Raw genomic sequence first — 19,291 nt, 5'->3', positions numbered from 1 at the left:
TCCCTACTTTCAACATGATATATGCTGCTGAAGCAATGTCTTGATTTTTGTGTCTTGAAAGAGGATGATGGTTCATGTAATGAGTAGGATTTATTTATTTTAAAGAGCTTGAGGACAAATACTGAATTTCAGTAGCTTCACAGTCTGAAAAGCACACTGACCTTGGCAGTTTCCTGCATTTCTTAATGCTTACTGCTCTAAACTTCATTGTTTTCAGCAGCAGCTACATAAAATAGAGAGTTGTGCAAGATAAAGCAGAAAATAAGCTGGTTCTGGACTTCATTTGCTTTAGTATGATCAGGCTGGAAAATACTCTTGGCTTTAAATATTCCTTTAAATCTTTGTCTATTCCTAAATTTCAGACACAGTTTATAGAAGAGAGAAAAACAACAGTGACAAAAAAAACTTAGCTGTTTGCAGTGATTACATGAGCTTTTGTAATACAATTCAAGAGAACAGTCAACAGGATTTAATGGTAGTTGTTTATATAGAAAGAAATTCTGGGAAAGAGAACTTAATTTTCTTGACTTAATTTTCTTTTTTATGTGGTTTGGTTTTTTTTTTACTTTTACTAATCTTTTTGAATGAGTTGCCTTTGATGCAAAGACAGCATGAGTAGAAGGAACAGTTGTGATGAGTGTCAATAACTGTAATTTGAGAGCATCTGTATTTACTGTATTTACAGCAAGACTTGTATGTTCAGAGAGAAGGTTTAAGATACCAGTTCTTCATTTTATGGTATAAGGGATAAAAGCAGCAGGACAAAGATAAAAGTATGATCCAATTATTGGTGATGAAAAATTAGAAGTTTTAAAAATTAATTTTGAAAGAGAAATAAGCACAAATTGAAATCAGGCTACTTATTCTGAGTAAGAACACACACTTTTCTTAGACAACCATAAGTTCATATCTTCACTTCATTTTGATTGCTTTTGTGTGTGTCCTTGAATGAGAAATGCAAAATGTTCAGAAAGTGACATAGCTGCAGATGATGATGTAGTTGTACCTCTGTTAAGATAAGTATTTGGGGGGGGAAAATAACAAACAAAACCCAACTGCACTCTGCAATTTTATTGCACATAGAGAACGGATTTAAAGAAAAATCAGGTAATGGAACCTTAGAAGGCATGAGGGAGTACTTTAGGTAGCAGTGAATCTGTAAGGAGAATATCAACATGATGCAAGATGTCTCTGTTTTCAGATGAGCAGCATTTTTTCTGTTTGGTTTTTGGCATTAGAGGTCATTTGCATTTCCATGAGTAGACAGAAGTGTCTTAGCAAAAGAGGCCTTTGGTGTTCCAGCACACCATACTGGCTTTGGCGTCCAGTTTGTTCTCCCCGCCACATTTACGAACAGTTGGCATGTCTACCCTTTCTGGGGTTGTAGCTAATCAGGTAATGAAGCATGTTAAAGATCAAAAAGGCACTGTACAATCTCCTCTGCCCTGTAAGTTCAGTTAGAGGCAGTCTGGGTTTGAGGCATTTTGGAAAGGAGCAACTCTTCTGCTTAGCTGGAAGAAGGATTTATAATTTATTTGGCCCAGGTTGGTCAAGGTGTGTGTGTCCTGGGCTATGGTGAATATTTGGTTGAACTGAGTATACGCACGTGATTTAATCGATCTCTTTTCTCCTCTTGAATTGTCGTACTATGTAAGTCAAATTGGTCAAACGGTGCTCCCTCTATGGATTTTATTTAGGTTTTTTATCTCCTGTTTGATTTTCTTTCTTAATGAAAATTGATAGAATATTTTGTATTGCTGTAGCCTGCTTCTTCTCTGTCACAGTAAAATTCAGTTGAAAACTTAATCTGTAAAATCTCTATGCTGTTGGAAAACAAAAGCATAGTCTTTCATAGTTTATAAAAGAGCATGGGACTAATGAGCAGTATGGAGAGGAATACAAAGCAGCAGGCATAGTATTTACCAATGCACTTTACATAATAAAAGTATGAAGTTTGGACAAAAGGTTTGGAAAACTTGCCATTGAATACATATTTCATAGATGGGCTTGCAAGGGTTTGAGATTTAATAAGGGGAAGTTTATGCTGTTGTTAATTTTTAACTATTTGAATCACACAAATAAGACATTCTTGGCCTCCATAACAGTAAATGTAAAAAAATAAAGCCTATGTAACATAGCATGTCAATGAAAACATTCTAAAGAGAAACTGACTATTAAGGGAGACACTATATATGATCATTAAACATCCACGAGGAAAACATGATGAATGTGCAGAAAGCATAATTACCCTGGTGTTACTTACTGGTTTTCTTTTAACTGTAATGTAAGGGCTCCTCAGCTGTGTAACTTTCAATGCTATAAATCATTGGATATTTGTACTGTGCAGAAGAAACAAAAGGGTAATATAGAGGAGGTCACAGTGAGTTTAATCTCATGCAGGACAATACATAAGGAGAGCAGTTTCTTAGTGTAACTATTAAATTGATAGATATAAAACTCAATAGTTGCCCTGGTTACTTTTCTGTAATCCTGCAAAGAGACTGGCATCACCAATATTTTAGGAATCCCGTGTTATCATCTTCTATATCATGTTCAACTTTATGGGAGACAGGAATAAAATGTTTTCTGCTTCCCCGTTTTTTAAGGCTCTTCAGAAAGACTTTCCTGATGTTTGGTTTATGTGCTGTATGAGGAAGAGAGGGAGAACTAATGGAAGAGGGACACCTATTTTCTTTTTTTAATTCTAGTTACAGCCATAATCCCATTCTTACAAGTGTTAAGAAGTATTTCCCTTGCCAGGGAAATCAAATCTAGTTTGCAGAAAGAGGTAATACAGGTTTGAGGTTTTGAGAGTTCCTTCAATTACCATTTCCTGTGCTGGTCTTAATTTTCAATTAAAGAAATGCAGTAGTACATTTTCTCTGGAGTGATTTCAAAATATCTGCATTTAAATTGTTCCACCAACCTCTAAGGTACATTACCCTTGTGATGCATTATGCCAAGTCTTTTTTCACCACAAAACAGTATTTTCTAATGGGCTTAAAAAAACCCAAAAGAATATACAGTATCTAGATAAAACACAATGATATATTTATAAAGCAGGGATGTTATGCCATTTGAAATTTGGCAAGGGCAGCAAAGTCAGATTTCTAAGTACTGTCAATTCATTAGTGAATAGTAAAGATCCTGGTTTCAGGTAATGTTTTGTGCAAATGACTACAGGAACAGAAAAGTACTTAACATCATACCAGAGTACTTTTTCTTGTGGTGTTTTCCAGTGATTATCAGCACAGACCATGTCCATTCTAAGAAATGATAAAACGGGCCTAGCTCTAGTTTTCTTCCTTGTAGACAAAAAGGTAGAAGAAAGAACCAATTGATTTTTATTCAGGACTCCATGGGCATCTTGAAACACCTAGAAAAGTACAACTTAGTCCATTCATTTCAACGTGGCTATTCTCTTATTTCTAGAGAGCATAAGCTAAATGACATGCTAACTGTTTCTCAGCTTTTTATTTACAACCAGGAAGTGTTTTTAAAATAGGGTATATTTGCCAATTATAATTAGAAAGCTGCTTGCAAACGTAATGGATAAGAAACAGATTGTAAGGGTAAATGTCATGTAAGCTTTAGGGCACTGGCATGAATATATAGGGGGTTTGTAATCAAAGTATTTTATGGTTATCACGGGTTTTTTTAGTTAGTGAAATTTGCACAAGTATATTTAGAATGTTTTTTATGACACTGTTTTGTCAGGTAATCTATTAATGGATGCTTGTTTTGCTGTGTGGCTCACATTGGGTCAGTAAGTTTGGCAGAAGAGGCCTGGGAGACTCCTGTTCTGAATGACCCAGTCTTTTGATACAAACGCCAAAAAAAATGTTTCTCTTGTGGCTAGGTCAGTGAAGTGCTTTTAATTCTTTCCTGAGTAAACCATATGGAAAGATGTAATGTTTGTACCACTTGTGGTACTGCCCTGTAGACCAGCTCACTTCTGTCATAGCAGAAATCCCTTCTAATGCCACTCACTGTGCAGTGACATCTTATAACCTGAGCTTCTGTAGACCTGGAAAAATTCTTTTTTGTTTCAGTGCCATTTACATGAAAGATGAATAATGAGCCAAGCTGTTCTTTACTTTCTATCAACGTAAATATCACCTCACTCTAGAAGTGGTTCTTGAAGTTAGTGCAGTACTTGTGAGAAAAAGTTCCTTGGCATAAGCATCACTGTGACCTGGGACACAAGTGCCATGGTAGTTGTAACAAGGGAGGGAAAGACTGTAGATTTGTCTGCTCTTGTTTAAATGCTGGGTTTGAATCTTTTCAGAAGTCCAGTGAGATGACTAAAAATTACAAACTTGTCATATATTTTCATAAGTTACCATGTGAAATTCATTTTTTCTCCATCTAACTTCAGTATCAGTCCAAAATTCGATTTTATTAATTTATTTGCAGGCTTAGTCTTCCAACATTGGGAGTTGCAGACGTTTTTTCTGTAGAAAAATACAGAAAATGGCATTTCTTCACATTCTTAGGAGATAGTTGCTAGCAGAGCTGAATTTTCTAAAGACTTCCTGTTGTGTGTCTGTGGTAAAAACAGTCCATACAATTCTACCTAATTGCCCTCTGGGACTTAGCAGAAGTTATGGCCTCCAGAGGAGTCAAGCTGAAATTCTTTGTGATGTAGTGAAGTAATTTTGCCTGGAAATCTTCGGAAAATGACTGGAGCACTTCTGTAAGTGAATTGCATACTGCTTTAGTTGCTTGCCTTTCTTTAACAGCACTGGTAATTAGTAATTTGTCAATCTCTGGTCCTTTGATCCAAGGATGGCACCTTTCAATATACAAGTAAAATACATGCAACATAAAGTGTGAAATCTTTTATTTATCAATTTCCTTTTTCTTGTAGGTCTGATGTCTTGTTTATTATTTGTGTTTACTGAGCAAGGTAGCAGAGAAACTGGGGAGCACCCAAGTCCAGTTTTACTCTCTGGATAATAACTGACAGGCAATTTTAACTACTGTGGTACATATTTTAGAATAGGTTGCTATGTCATGAACTTGCTTAAAGAGGAGCGACAAGATCCCAGTCAGAAAGTTCTCCCCTAATTTCATCAAATCTGTCTCATCTGTTAGAGACCATCCACTACTGTAAAGTTTTTGAGCACATTTATCAGGGCTTGATCTGCTTGCATTAGTCCTACATCAGTAACACAAAAAGTACTGTAGCTACAGCAGAGAAGAATGGCTCTTATTTCAAAAAGCTGCTTTACAAACCAAATCACCAGAAAGCACTTTGTCTTGCATGCCTCCTGTTTGGAGCACCTAATAAAATGACATCTTTCTCTGACAGTTTTATTTGTAGCATACGAAGGTTATCTGCACACCCATTTTTCCTTCCTGTGAAAATCAATTTTTGTCAGGATAAAAGTCCTTACATATTATGAAATTGTTATCAAACAAAACTTTGCATTAAAAAATGCGGCAGTTGACACTGATTACTTCCTTCTTCCCCCAGGTTTTTATGGCTCTTATTAAATTTACAGTCACATCTTTTTATCCTCAGCTCTGTCCAGAGTAGTCTGGCTTTGGTGCCTAAATGAAACCTATCCATGGAATATATTCGGTGGTGGTAGCGACACTGCCCATGACAGTGAAGCTGCTGCCTCTTTTGCCCTGCATAGACTTTTTAACTGGTGATTCACTCACTCTGAGTCCATTCCTCTTCTCTGCTGGATCCATGTGCAAAATTGCTCAGCTGTTAACGATGGTTTCTTGCTAGGTGTTTTGGGATTAGGCAGGCACAATCACATTCACCTTCTGTAGTCATTTAGCAGCTGTCAGACAGTACTGACTTTAAGGTAGTTATAGACAAGTCAGGGTGAAGGAATTCTATCTTGCCTTTTTTAGTTTCACCAGATGATGTTCATTTGGGCCTCCTTTCTCACACAATCTGTGTGTGACATACAAAGAAACTGAGTGATGGGTGTAAAAAACCCATTTGGCTATACATAGTCTGGCACAAAATCTCTTGCAAATAAAAATACAAATGTAAAAATATTTTCTGGCCATTATTTTATTAGGTGTAAATTTCATGTTCTGTGTTTTTCTGTAAAGAGAAATTTTAGTTTGTCAGGTATTTACTGCTTCATGTTAAGCAAACACAAAATAGAAAAAAGCCCCATAATTTTTGCATGGCATGTTGTCACGATTAAAATTATTTTAGTCTTTCAGATAGAGCACACAATTTCAGTAATGAAACTGTTGTTTGTTCTTAAATCTTGGAAACTTGATTTAAGGGATAAAGTTTGATTAGTATGTCAGCTCATATTCATTGCATATGGGTTTATAAATTACTTAGAAGCTGGAATCTGTATTGCAATTAACTGTACCCACATCCTAATTAACCATTACAAATGTGTAATGGAATATAGTTCCAGAGGGCGAATAAAGAAAAGGCAAGGATTTATCTAAGTATTTAACTATGTTTTTCTTCTATTTTTTTTAATTAAAAAAGAAAAAAAAAAGGAAAAAATAGGAAAAGGTCTCTAGACTGACCAAAATTTCAAGAAAATAGAATTTCAAGTCAACTTCTGCTATAAATCCATTGTTTGTGTCCAGAGGCATTTGCTGGTAAAAAACTTTGCACTTCTGCACTTTCCAGGTGAGATTCTTACAGCACCCCACTAGCAGGAAATAGATTTGTTCACAGAACCATATTATTGACACAAAATAGGGAACTGGAAAATAAAGACTGCAATCCAACCAAGTCCTTGTGGTCACAGCCAATTTCAACATCGTTTCTAAAGCAGTAGACAGGATTTGACTCAGCTAAATCACACATTGTTTACATGCAATGTTAGTACTAATATTTCAACATTTAAAATAGAGGGAAATGTATTTTTATGCATACATATATTTACTGCCACCTACATTGCTTTTAACATAGAAGGTTTAAGGTGTTGTAGTTAAGTCTTTTGTTTCTCAGAAAATTCTAAGAAATCCTTTGCATTTATGATGGTGATAGTAAAATCCCTGGTTATTTTGATTATTTTGTTTTGGGGTTTGGCTTTTGGAGAGGGGTTCTTAGATGAAGCAATGTCCTTAAAACAAACTTTATTAAACTGGTTGCATATTGGATCCATTTCTGTAGGCAGTTATAATGGGGTTTGTCAACAGAAATAAATTCTAAATGGACAATATGATGATGACATCCCACTTAGCATGATAGTGCAGACATTTGACAGCTTCAGGATTAGTTTTGAGGTTATTAAATAAGTTGATCAATATTGAGCCATTATATTTTCTATTCCTATTTACTGAAGTTCTCTATGTTGTTCTTCTTTCTACTATACTGTAGACTTTTTATGCCAGGGTTTTTGAGACTGCTGGGCAGTCATTTGCCTTTACATTGGCAAAGGACCAAAACCAGATACATCCTTTCTTGTTGCTAGCTTCGTGATGATTTATTGGTGTGCCTTTTCCAGGAAAATTATTGTCAAGCTACTTGTTTTTGAAATTACTTTTCTGGACAAGGATATACATGCTGCTGTTTTAAAAGTTTCTTTCTAGAAGGTGCCAAACCATTGGTTTGGATACTGGCATGCATTAGCTGTGGAGTTCATCATATCAGAGCCTTAACCACCTCATTTGGAATTTGAAACATGAATGCAATGCATGTGATGATGATATCGAAATAAAATCAAATAGAAGTTTCTGTTCTGGAAAAATGTCTTCAGATGTAAAGATGTACTTTGATGTTCTTCTGAATTGGGGAGGGTTTACTATAGTATTTCAGTGTCAATCAAGGTCTAACAGAAGAAGTTTTGATTGCATGTTGTATAAAGCTCTCTTGCTTGAGTGTAATTGTGTCCAGGGCTTCTCCTTCCCTTCAGTCATCTTCTAGGGAATAATCCTAAAGAAGGAAAAGAAGATTTATACTTATTGTATTAATAGGAAATACATATTTTGTCTATGAGCTTTCATGAAAATTACTCACAAAGTTGTGACGTTGCCAAATAGACAAATGAGATCCACAGCAGTTCCCTAATGACAACGAGAAAGTGAATCTGAAGACCTAGGCTAGACTCAAAGCTGGAAGGGTCACACTGGTGTATGAACTGTAAAATAAGGATCATATCCCCTGTGCAGAGATGCATTTTGTGCACTTTCCACTACTGTATCTTGGAGGGTAATGTAAAGAAGGGCTTCAACACTTTGTTAGGATCCTGCCTCGCCTTCAGGGTACCTGTTCTGTCTCTGCAGCTCTTGGGAGAAGGGACCTTCTATCCCTTTTTTTTTGTACCAGCAAGGGTTCATTCTCGTGGTTTCTCTAAAAGATGATAAATTATTGTACACTCACTGAGGTACAGCCGTTCATATATCCCAAATGATGATACAGTTCAGTACATTTAATGGCAAAGTGCCATTTAAAGTCATTATTTATAACCAAGTATGCCTCTATGTGGAAGAAAAAACTGTGCACGTTGTCAATTTTAAATAGAGACAAAGGTGAAATACATGGTATTCTCTGTTCATTACTGTGAAATTTGCTAACCTTGCATAATTTCATTTTCATTACCTTTTAAAGGGAATGCTATGATCTTTTTAACATGACTTCTCTGATTAATTCTCTTTCAAACCTAGTTCAAATGTAAAATACATTGTGGGGCAAGAATGTGTAATCGTTCCAGCGGTTGTTATTGTTGTTATTGATAAATACAAGTGAACTGTGGCTTGCGGAAGGGATTTGAAGATTTCAGTGGCCCTGACATAATACAGGCTTTGACCCCTATGGCTGCATACTTGAAACCTTGATAAATTGAAACAGCAGCACTAAAAAGAGGGTTAAGGGATGCTGCCTCTCAAATCTCTGTTCTGTGAGTACTAGTGTAGGGCACACCCCCTAAATGAAGACGCTTATTGACTGGTTGTGTGAACAGTGGTCAGGCTTTCCATTAGACTATATGATCTTTAAAGATCCTTTCCAGCCTAAATGCTGTGATAATAAATGTGTTACAGGTAAAACTTAAATCATTGTATGTGTTCTGATACATGTGTTCAGATACGCAGTGAAGATTGAAACAAAGTCTCAATGCTTTTTATTTTTTAATTGTTTTTACAACTGTGTTTCTTGTTTTACAGCATCAGGAAATTTTGCATTTTACCTTATAATTGTGCCTCTTGGTTGCAGGGTCATAGTTCAACTGATACAGCTGCAGTTAGAATCAAAAGTAGATATTGTTAAATGTGGCTGGGCTATTGTCTGTCTAACTTTATGATTAAAAAGTCAAGGAGCTGAGTGGCACAGATCATGGATTTTAATTAAAGCTGAGGGATTTCTTGCCACTTAAACACAGAAAATCACAGTATCTTTGGGTTTTTATTCTTTGGAAGTGCATGTGTGTTTAATGAAATTTTGATTACTTTGTTCCTTTGCAGTCATGAGACACAGACAACTTGTTGGGATCACCCTAAAATGACTGAACTCTTCCAGTCGTTAGGTGAGTGCATTTCTTAAAATAAAACATTATGTGATTTTTATTTCATGAGTAAAAGTTGCATTTGTATACTGACCATGCTTGAGGTGCCATGAACTGTGTGTAACAGCATTTCCCACTCTGCGGTGAGACAAAACCTACTGTCTTGATTATGTCATGTGTATTTTCTTTTGATAACATTAATTCTCAGCAATATGCTCTGACTTTAATGCAGTACTGTGTTTTTGTTCTTTTAACTGCACAAGGAATTGTACAGTGATACAGGCTGTCTGTGTGCTTAAACCAGGATGCTGGCAAGGAGCTAATTTGTGTAATAAATCAGAGCTGCTACGCTTTCAGTAAAGACTAAACTGTATTATGGTCCAACTAGGTCAACATGCTCTGATAGCATCAACATTTACCATGAAATCTCACTTTCTAAGGAGAGAAAGGGTGAAAAACTGTTAAGTGAGGAAAAAATGTTACTGTACCAATAAGTTTCTAAAACGGAGCTTATGCCTATCTTACTGTCCCTTTTAAAGCACAGTTTACAAAGTCATGGCATAGAAATGACGGCTTTAAAAGCCTTTTTTTTTTCTGTTGCTGTGATATTTGCTGCCCTCTGTTTCCTGTATGTTATGTGATAGAGTTGTGTATTATTTGAGAAACATACTGTATTTGGGCAATTGTCTGGAAAGTATGTACCAGCACATAATATATACGTAAAACTCTATACTATGTATATGCATTGCATGTGCCAGGACAGTGTCAGTATTTCTGGGGTGCCAACCTCCGAAGGTCCTGGACTGTCGGAGTCAGGACTGCAGGTGGATTGCACTGAGGTCCCAATTTGTCAGATTTTTAATTTGTTCTGATATAGCCAATTAATTCATTGCAGAGAAGAGTAGGGATGTCAGACTATTTTGAAAATGTGAAATTTTATATGTAAAGGAAAATTACAGACTCTATTTTTAAGGCCACTCACATTTCTGTTGTGTTTCAGCTGATTTGAACAACGTACGCTTCTCTGCCTACCGTACGGCCATCAAAATCCGGAGACTGCAGAAAGCACTGTGCTGTGAGTTTGGCCTTTGAGGCAAATTGATTTTCTGCAATACTGGGGGAAGGGGAGGGTCAGCTTCAATCTGACAGCATTCATGTTTGACATTGGACCAGTTTCATCCTTGGCACATTGTCAACCAACAAAACAACAAGAAGAATTGCCAATAGTAGGTGTCGTCATTGCAAATAAATAAAATGCATTAATAAGAAAAGATGTGCAGCAGGTACATTGAAGCGGTCTGCCCAGTAAAATACTTTGAGAAGTGAGATAAATTTTGGACCACTTGACTACTGCATAGTGTTCCTGATACAGACTGATACAAACCAAGATGAAATAATGTCAGCTAAACTCCTGACCATCGACATAAACTCAGGTATTTTATTATGTTGTAGAGAGTTCTGTTCCATGCTGAATGAATTCCAATTTAAAAAGGAGTTCAGACTTCTCAAAGTGTGAAGGAAAAGGATACAGATCTGTGTAGCTAGCTTTGCTGTACATTTTAATCTCAAAAAGCTACTAGGACAAAACAAACTACTATTATTAACAGCAATAATGGTATGTGTATATGTACTGGGGGAGTGGGGAGCTATCTTAAGTTTAAATAGGAAATAGCAATGCATTTAATATGCTTACTGGATATTCTGCCCAGACTTGTTGGCATTTGATCCAGTTCCTAAGCAATCTAATTATTCAGCCACAGTCCACTCTGAAGAGCTCATAGACTTTGTCAGTAGGAAAGGATAGGTGTATGTTGAGTAGGCTCAGCGAGTTAATTTCCAAAGTTCATATTTGTATCTCAGATTTTCTGTTCTATATTTGCTATGTATTTAAAAAAGCATTTCATGTTATATCACAGTTGTGGTTTAATTCAGCAGCAAGTTGCATTACTATCATGCTCATTCAAAGTTTAGCAGCCTTACAAGTGATATATCAGGAGATCTTGTCCTGACCTCTAGCCTATGACTTTTCCGAGTGTCACAGCGAGTACCACACTGGGATTCTGGGCTCTTGTCTGAATCTCCTGTGCAAAGCAAACTGAATTTTAAAAATTATTAGGACTATGAATGGAAAAGGAAATACATAAGAACACACATTTATTAGGAAGAAAATAGGGTGAAGTAGAAAGAGCAGAAGGAAACTGGACAATTTTGGAAGGAGATGTAGGATGTGAATGAGTGTGAAGGTTGCAGATTTTAGACTATTTGAAAGGCCTTGGCAACAGATGGTATAAAGATGAAGTATGACTTTACCAAATTTTCTTGTTACAGATTAGGAGTCCTTACTGTGGAAGGACTTTTCAGCCCTGAAGGGTGGACAGTAGTGCAGTCTGAATAGTCTGAGATGGTAGCTAGCTATTCTAGAAATTTAGAGCATATCTGTGCACAGCACAGGCTCTTATGAATACCTCTTGCCTTCTTCATATGTTGTGCTAACTTCTCACTAGTTCAAGATCTTGGGTTTAAGGGCTTACACTTGAGAAAAAAACAGAATGTGTCCTTTGAAAGATTGTTTGATGGTATTGAAAAAAAGCCTGTATTTCTTTGGCATAGCCTAACATTTCTTTGTGCAAGAAATGTTTTCCCACCCAAGGTTTAATCTCCCAGCAAGACTAAAGACCATTATGAACTTTCTCCTTATCAGGAGATAAGGGTATAAAGTATGTGCAGGGTATAAAGTATTCATCAACATGTACCTAAAGACAAAAAGCAAAGCAAAAAATCAGAAAGCAAAGTAAAATTCTCCTTGTGTGTGCTGCTCCCCAGGGAAGAGTGACAAAACAGACTGCACATGGTGGATGCTAATCATGCTGACTGTTTCTGACAGACATACAGATTGTCTAGCGACCTGTATAGACCAATTTTCACTTTCATTACTTCTAATAAGCTTTGAAGAGGTACATGCTTTCTGCTCTTGCTTTTACTGCAACATATATCAATTTCTGTAATAACTGCCATGGTTAGCTCTCCTCATTCACAGACATCAAAAGTGCCCTCCTATCATCTCCAGTTCCAGGTGGGGAGATGGAAGGGAAGGACAGAAGCAAGTAGTAAGAAGTAAAGAAAATATTTTGGTTTGAAAGAGCCAGAAGTAAAACTGTCATCTCTACAGCTCCAATCTGCCTCATTATCTCTGAAACTGTTCTCTTGTTCCATATCTATCCTTCGTGGAAAGAGACAGCAGTCAAAAAACTCCTTTGTCTTTATTATACGCACATACTTGACAAAGGATTGGTGTAATTTCTGAAAACACAGTATTGTGGGTTTTTAAGGAAGACATTGCAGATCATCTACAAAGCTAAATGCTACAAGAATTTTCTATTTCTTAACAAGAACTCATTATGATCTGGCATGCTTTTAAGAGCACCTTCAGAAATGTAATTGGTGCTGTTCCTTTTGTCACTCTTTACTTAGCTGATTATTTCTTGAAGGGAACATGTCAAATTCCCTTTGACTGTAATGGTCCTGAGCCTGATTATGCCCTATTAATGGCATCTGAGATAGCCAAAACACAGCATGTGCTAGTACCTCCTCTCTGAGGAAAGGAAGAATGGTTCAGCACTGTCTAGAATTTCTTGACTTTTATTTGGTAGGGGTTTTGTTTCAGGGTAGGAAAAGAGTCATCTCCTGTGACACCGCCATTCATTCTTTGGTCTGAGTTACTTCAGTTTTCCGTTGTGTTTCCTGTAGTTTTAATTGTGGGTGCCTTTTAAAGGCATTTGGATGCAGAATGCTTCAGAAAGGCTTAAGTGTTAAGGCAAAGAAAATGTCAAAACAAATGGCCACAAATGGAGATCACTGTAAACTGTAAAATGTGACAAGTTGCTGTCACAGCCACAGTGTGTGTACAATGGCAAATGCCTCTTTGCTGAGAATTCCAAGGGCACAGCTGGAGCTGGATGCATACTCTGAGTGGCACCGGGTAGATTTCGACTTTCCAGTGGAGACTGGTAGTGTTAGTGCTATACCAGCAGGTTCAGGAGTATGTACTTATTTACTCCTATTTTTCTCAGTCTCTTTAGAAGCGGGGAAGTAGAGTCATGTTTCATCTTGTTTTGTCTTTTGGCAGGTAGATTCTGGCAGAGACATATGTGTGCACGTACCTCCATGTATTTATTTTGCAGGAATACAAGAAGGGTTGCAAGTTGGAAAAAACAAATTCTTAGTCTCTCTGTCTCTGATTATGTGGGGCAGCTGTACTGAAAGTGCCTTTGCACTATAGCAGAAGAATGGGTCCAGAGAGAGTATCCTGTGTTGCAGTTGTACTGGGCAGCTATGCGGCGCCAGGTCCCGACTATAATATTTTGCTCTTGTGCAGCATACTTTAGCTCATTTTCAAGAAATTATAATGCCCCAGATACTGAAGCGTAGTACTGCAAGGCGAAAAGGGAACAAAATCACCATGTATATTCAGAATTCTGTCACCGAGTTCCTCTAGGTGATTTAAAATTTAAGAATGCTAATAGGAATATCAACTGCACAAGGCGAAGAAATGGAACATTCAGGCACACGGGACTAAAGGCAAGAGCTGTGAGAACTTCCCCTAGTGCAGTCTTTTTGCAGGAACTGCTGTCATTTACAAGGTCTTCTTAATACAAAACCTCCACAGCAATGCCTGACTATTTTCTGTGGGGTTACAGCAGCCTCATATTTGCCGTTAGCAGCTGCATGTCGTTACTTGCTCCTGAGTCAGTCACTTACATTTGCTTTAGCACTGCTGAATGATATTGTTTCTGTTTATAGTTTTTCTTTGGGAAAATCTCCTCACTGCAGAAAGGAAAGAAATGGCCCTTGTGCCCATTTATTGGTTAACAGCAGGATTGGTCATTCAGCACATTTGAGCCGATGCAGAACAGTACTGCAAAAATGCACTGAAAGCTGTGTAGGCATCATGCCAGAAATGGCATGACAGGATAATTGCCTGTACCCAGAGTTTATTCAGCCAGGTGAGTGCTGAAGTAAGCAGGGATGGAAGTAATTTCTTCTGTTTGTTTTCCATGGATGATGTCATCCAAAACTGTAAGCTTAGCTTAAATTTGCATTACTGTAGCAGCAGAGTTTCCTTTTTAGTATGAAAATACTGGAAGTACCTCTCCCAACTCCCTCTGGAATCCTGTGGCAGAAATGTGAATGTGAGATCCTAGTGCCAGCAGATCAAGATGTGATGTTTGCAGGCTTAGGGACTGTTGAATTGATGCTTTCAGTGCAAGGATGGTTATGTTAAGCCAAACCCAAAGGATACAACTTTCTGGCATTCCAAAGCTAAGTTTTCACTAGCTTTAAAAAGGGCAGGTTTTGGGTGTTCTCAGTCTGTTTTGTGAACCTGCTTTACCTGCTTTGAGCCAATTATTAAGTACCTTACAAATAGAGGTTGGAAAATAGCCAGAAAAAAAGAACCAACCAAAAAAACCTCAAACCAACAAACCAAACCAAACCTAAAACTGAAACAAAACCAGCAAACTGATTGCAATAATTTAGAGGGGTTTTTTTTCCCCTATGAAGTAAAAGCATGAAAAGTGCCCATCTCTCCTGAATTTAATATTTATGTGATTGGATAGCAGGTTATAGTTTTGCACTTGGCTTCACCTCACTCCCTCTACTGCTCAAAAAAGTAGTCAGGGTTACATTGTGACCTGTGTGGGGGTTTGTTTTGTTTTAAAGTATGCCTGTGAGCCTTTTTGAGTGCATCACATATTATCCAGCTACTGTAGAGGATTATGATGCAGTGAGTCTACTGCCAAATACTTCACCTACCTGAGGTCAAACTGAGGCACAAGGTGTTTTGCTGCAATTACCACTCTGCCTCTTTGATAAATGCATGACTGGCATTTGTTTGCAAGACTAAGGGATGGGTTTTAAAAAACCCCAAACAAACAAACAAAAAAGAAAATTAAAAGCAAACAAATATAAACCCCCTGCAAATCCGATGCTATAAACTTATAACAGAATGTACTGATGTTAGTATAGGAGGGGAAGAACAAGGGCTGTGAGGTACTGTTTCTCATTTTACAGTGATGTGAGGAAGGGTAGATAGGAGACAAGGGATCGAGAACTGTCATGGTTCAACCCCAGCCAGCAGCCAAGAACCACACAGCCGCTCACACACTCCCCCACCAATGGGATGGGGGAGAGAATTGAAAGGGTAGAAGCTAGAAAAACTCATGGGTTGAGATAAAGACAGTTTAATAGAGAAAACAAAAGCTGCACACACAAGCAAAGCAAAACAAGGATTTAATTCACTGCTTCCCATGGGTGGGAGGTGTGCAGCCATCTCCAGGAGAGCAGGGCCCTGTCATGTGTAATGGTTCCTTGGGAAGACAAATGCCATCACTCCAGATGTCTCTCCTTCCTCATCCTTCCTCCCACCTTATATACTGAGCATGATGTCCTATGGTGTGGAATATCCCTTTGGTCAGTTTGGGTCACCTGTCCCAGCTGTGTCTCCTCCCAATCTCCCATGCATGCCCAACTTCTTTGCCAGCGTGGCAATACGGAAAGCAGTAAAGGTCTTGACTCTGTATAAGCTCTGCTCAGCAGTAATGAAAACATCTCTACTTTATCAACCCTGTGTCCATCACAAATCCTAAACATAGTCCCATACTAGCCACTGTGAAGAGAGTTAACTCCAGCCCAAACCAGCACAGGAATGTAACCTTCTTTTGGCCCATAGCCTTATCTTTTGGTAGGTAATCCTTGAGTTCTTGACAGAATTGTTTATAGTGCCTAATGTTGTCTTGCTCCTGCTTCTTTTTCTGCTGTACTTGTTTTCCTGCCCAAGCTAGATGTATCCAATTTGCAGACTGCCCTTCTGGGGTCCTTATTTAATATTGTTATTCTCCTCCATCTGCTCTGCCCTCATGAGACCCCTCTTGGTGTACTGCATCCAGCTCTGGGGCGCTCAGCACAAGAAAGATAGGGACCTGTTGGAGTGGGTCCAGAGGAGGGCCACAAAGATGATTAGAGGCCTGGAGCACCTCAGGACAGGGTGAGAGAGCTGAGTTTGATCATCCTGGAGAAAAGAAGACTCCAGGGAGACCTTAGAGCAGCCTTCCAGTACCTAAAGGGGACTTATAAAAAAGAGGAATAGTGACTTTTTACATGGACAGATGGTGATAGGACAAGGGAGAATGGTTTTAAACTAAAACAGGAGATATTTAGATTAGATATTAGGAAGAAATTGGGTGAGGAGGAAGAAAGGAAAGTGAGGGTGGTGAGACACTGGAACATGTTGCCCAGAGATGTTGGGGATGTTCCCTCCCTGGAAGTGGTCAAGGCACAGGTTGGATGGGGCTTTGAGCAACCCAGTCTAGTGAGTAGTATCCATGGCAGAGGGGTTGGAACTGGATGATCTTTAAGGTCCCTTCCAACTGAAGTAATTTTGTGATTCTGTGATTCATTCTATGATTATTGGAGTAGAGCAATTCACAACATATTGGAGATTGTCATGTTGATTTTTTTTTCTTTTGAGAGGTGACATTTATAGCGAAATGTGTTACTGATTCTTCAGAAACAGCTCAGTATGAGCTTGGAATGTACTTCAACTTCATGTTGTGTATACTGTAGCAAGCATGCTAATACATTGCAACTATATTTTTTTTTACTAAATTCCTCACTTCTGTAAGAAAAAGTCACTGAGGATTATACCATATTTGTTTCCTCTTTTCCACTTCCTTTTGGAAATGGAAGTAGAAGAGCTCATTGGTAGCTTTTTATTTTCACAACGCAAACCCTAGATTTTTCACAATCACATTTGGGTGGTTTTGGGAGCAAAACCCTTACCTGTAAAATATCCACATCATCACCAACTGCTTATAGAAAGAATCCTGTAATGAAGGAGATGAAAGTATTTTTCATGAAAGCATAGCATTTAGTGTTCTGGAAAACTGCAGTAAATAGTCTCCCTGTGTCCCTCTCCCTGCCTTTTTTTTAAGCCCTAATTTTGCTATTGCTGTTTAGTTACTCAGGCTTCAGTACATTCTTACTGCATTTAAGAGAACATTGTTACCTAAGAATTTACTTTACATTTAATCAAAAGTGCTAGTCATTTAATGGGATTCTGCTCTATGGTATATGTGAAGAATCCTGGAAGCCTAGTGGATTCTCGGTGTTCAATCATCTGAGGTTAGGCTCCTCTAATTACACAGACTACTCCAGCAGCTATTTTAATATTGTTCTGAGCTGTGCAGTGTCATTATGGTGTTCTTACTCTATTTTTTTAAATGTATAGTACCAAAATGCTGTCAGCTTGTCAAAGAAAATGGTTTGTCACTATGATGTTGCTAAATGGAAGCTACTTTGCTAATTGTTTTCAGCATTTGCTAAAATGTGCACATGAACACGTATTGTCAATGCTATGCTCAGGCATCTATATTCACACCTTTTTTTCTTTTTTTTTTTTTTTTTTAATCACCTGTTGTTAGTGGACCTGTTGGACCTGAATACAACAAGTGAAGTTTTCAAACAGCACAAGTTGAGTCAAAATGACCAGCTGATTGGTGTCCAGGATGTGATTAGCTGTCTCACTACCATCTACAGTGGACTTGAAGAGAAACACAAAGATATGGTCAATGTTCCTCTCTGTGTAGACATGTGTCTTAACTGGTTACTCAACGTGTATGATAGGTAAGTAAAAGGTTTTTAGTCACAGTGTGTACCTCAAAAATTTGATGTAGTGTTAATAGAGTATGAATCATGGAGACAGAACTGGTAATTTTTGCATATATGACTTACCAAAAGAACTAGATTTATAGGACTGTTGTTTGGGTTTTTTTCCATTTACTTTCTTGAGGAAGTGTTCATGATAAAGCCTGAAGAAGTTATTTAATAAAAAGTTGTATCTTTTGATTTTTTTGACTCAGTAATGAAAGTGCAGTTGCTTGCAATGATATGTTTCTTAAGCTGTCCTGCTCAGATAACACTGAAAAAAGCTTACACTGCTTTTATGCTACTACCAAAGAAACAATGAAAGGATTTCAAGAAGTGTATACAGGAGTAGAGAGCTAGATACACTGCTTTAGCTGTGTTCCTACTGTAAATGTTCCAAATTTCACAGGTTGTTTGCCATTCATACCAGATTCTATTTTTGCCACAGGCACGGACAGTTTTGTCATTTATATTACACTTAGTTACTTGCATGCCATAATCCTGGCTGAGCTCCCTGTCCTGAGTCCTCTATTGAGTGGAGGTTATTCTGATCTCAGTACTAAAGCTTGTCTGATTCTAGAGGGTCAGTGGTGTCCTAGTCCTGGCTCACTTCCAGCAGGTGCAGTTCCTGCCACATATCAGTTATGAGGAGTGGTGTTATGTGCTCCACCTGTCCTCATCCTGACAGCAAATTTCCTAGGGGGATTGTGAGTTTGCCTCAAGAATGTTTTGGGGTGCCTACAGTAAGAACTTGTGGGTTTATTTAAATACACATCCACTATTTCCAGAGAGAGAACTGAATCTCAGACAACATGAAAAACTCCACTTCGGCAGCCCCGTGTGGTTTTGGCCAGTCCCTTCTGAGTCTCTTCTTCAGTCACTTAATTCTGTGGGATATTGAACTATGCCCTCTCTGCACTGTCAGCCTGCATGAACTACAAGCAGTATGCTTTTATTTAGTTGTGCTTTTGAGCTGTGAGTTTGTTGGACTCTCCACCTAAGCTAAGTTTTCTTAGTGGCATTCACTATTCTCATCTCCCTTCTGTATTAAAAACTGGGAAAATACTTGATTTTCATCAGCTCCTCCATGCCCTAAAATGTGTCTCCTTACATTGCTTCAGCAAAGGCATTTAAGGAGTCTTCTGGGG

At 38.0% G+C, this 19,291-nt stretch overlaps 1 protein-coding gene across 1 annotated transcript in view; it reads left to right on the top strand.

The window, feature by feature from the left end:
• Nucleotides 1–19,291, top strand: part of LOC103806550 (utrophin-like) — a gene marked incomplete at its 5' end in the record, with an annotated part of 205,357 nt that overhangs the window by 136,738 nt on the left and 49,328 nt on the right. Inside the window, 3 exons of the mRNA XM_009079256.1 lie at nucleotides 9,403–9,464; nucleotides 10,444–10,518; nucleotides 17,921–18,122. Of these exons, the coding sequence (XP_009077504.1) occupies nucleotides 9,403–9,464; nucleotides 10,444–10,518; nucleotides 17,921–18,122 (339 nt within the window). The remainder of the gene's footprint in view (nucleotides 1–9,402; nucleotides 9,465–10,443; nucleotides 10,519–17,920; nucleotides 18,123–19,291) is intronic.

Source organism: Acanthisitta chloris, unplaced genomic scaffold (assembly GCF_000695815.1).
Source record: "Acanthisitta chloris isolate BGI_N310 unplaced genomic scaffold, ASM69581v1 scaffold6777, whole genome shotgun sequence".
Classification (NCBI taxonomy): domain Eukaryota; kingdom Metazoa; phylum Chordata; class Aves; order Passeriformes; family Acanthisittidae; genus Acanthisitta; species Acanthisitta chloris.
This window is presented reverse-complemented; position numbering and strand designations above follow the sequence as displayed.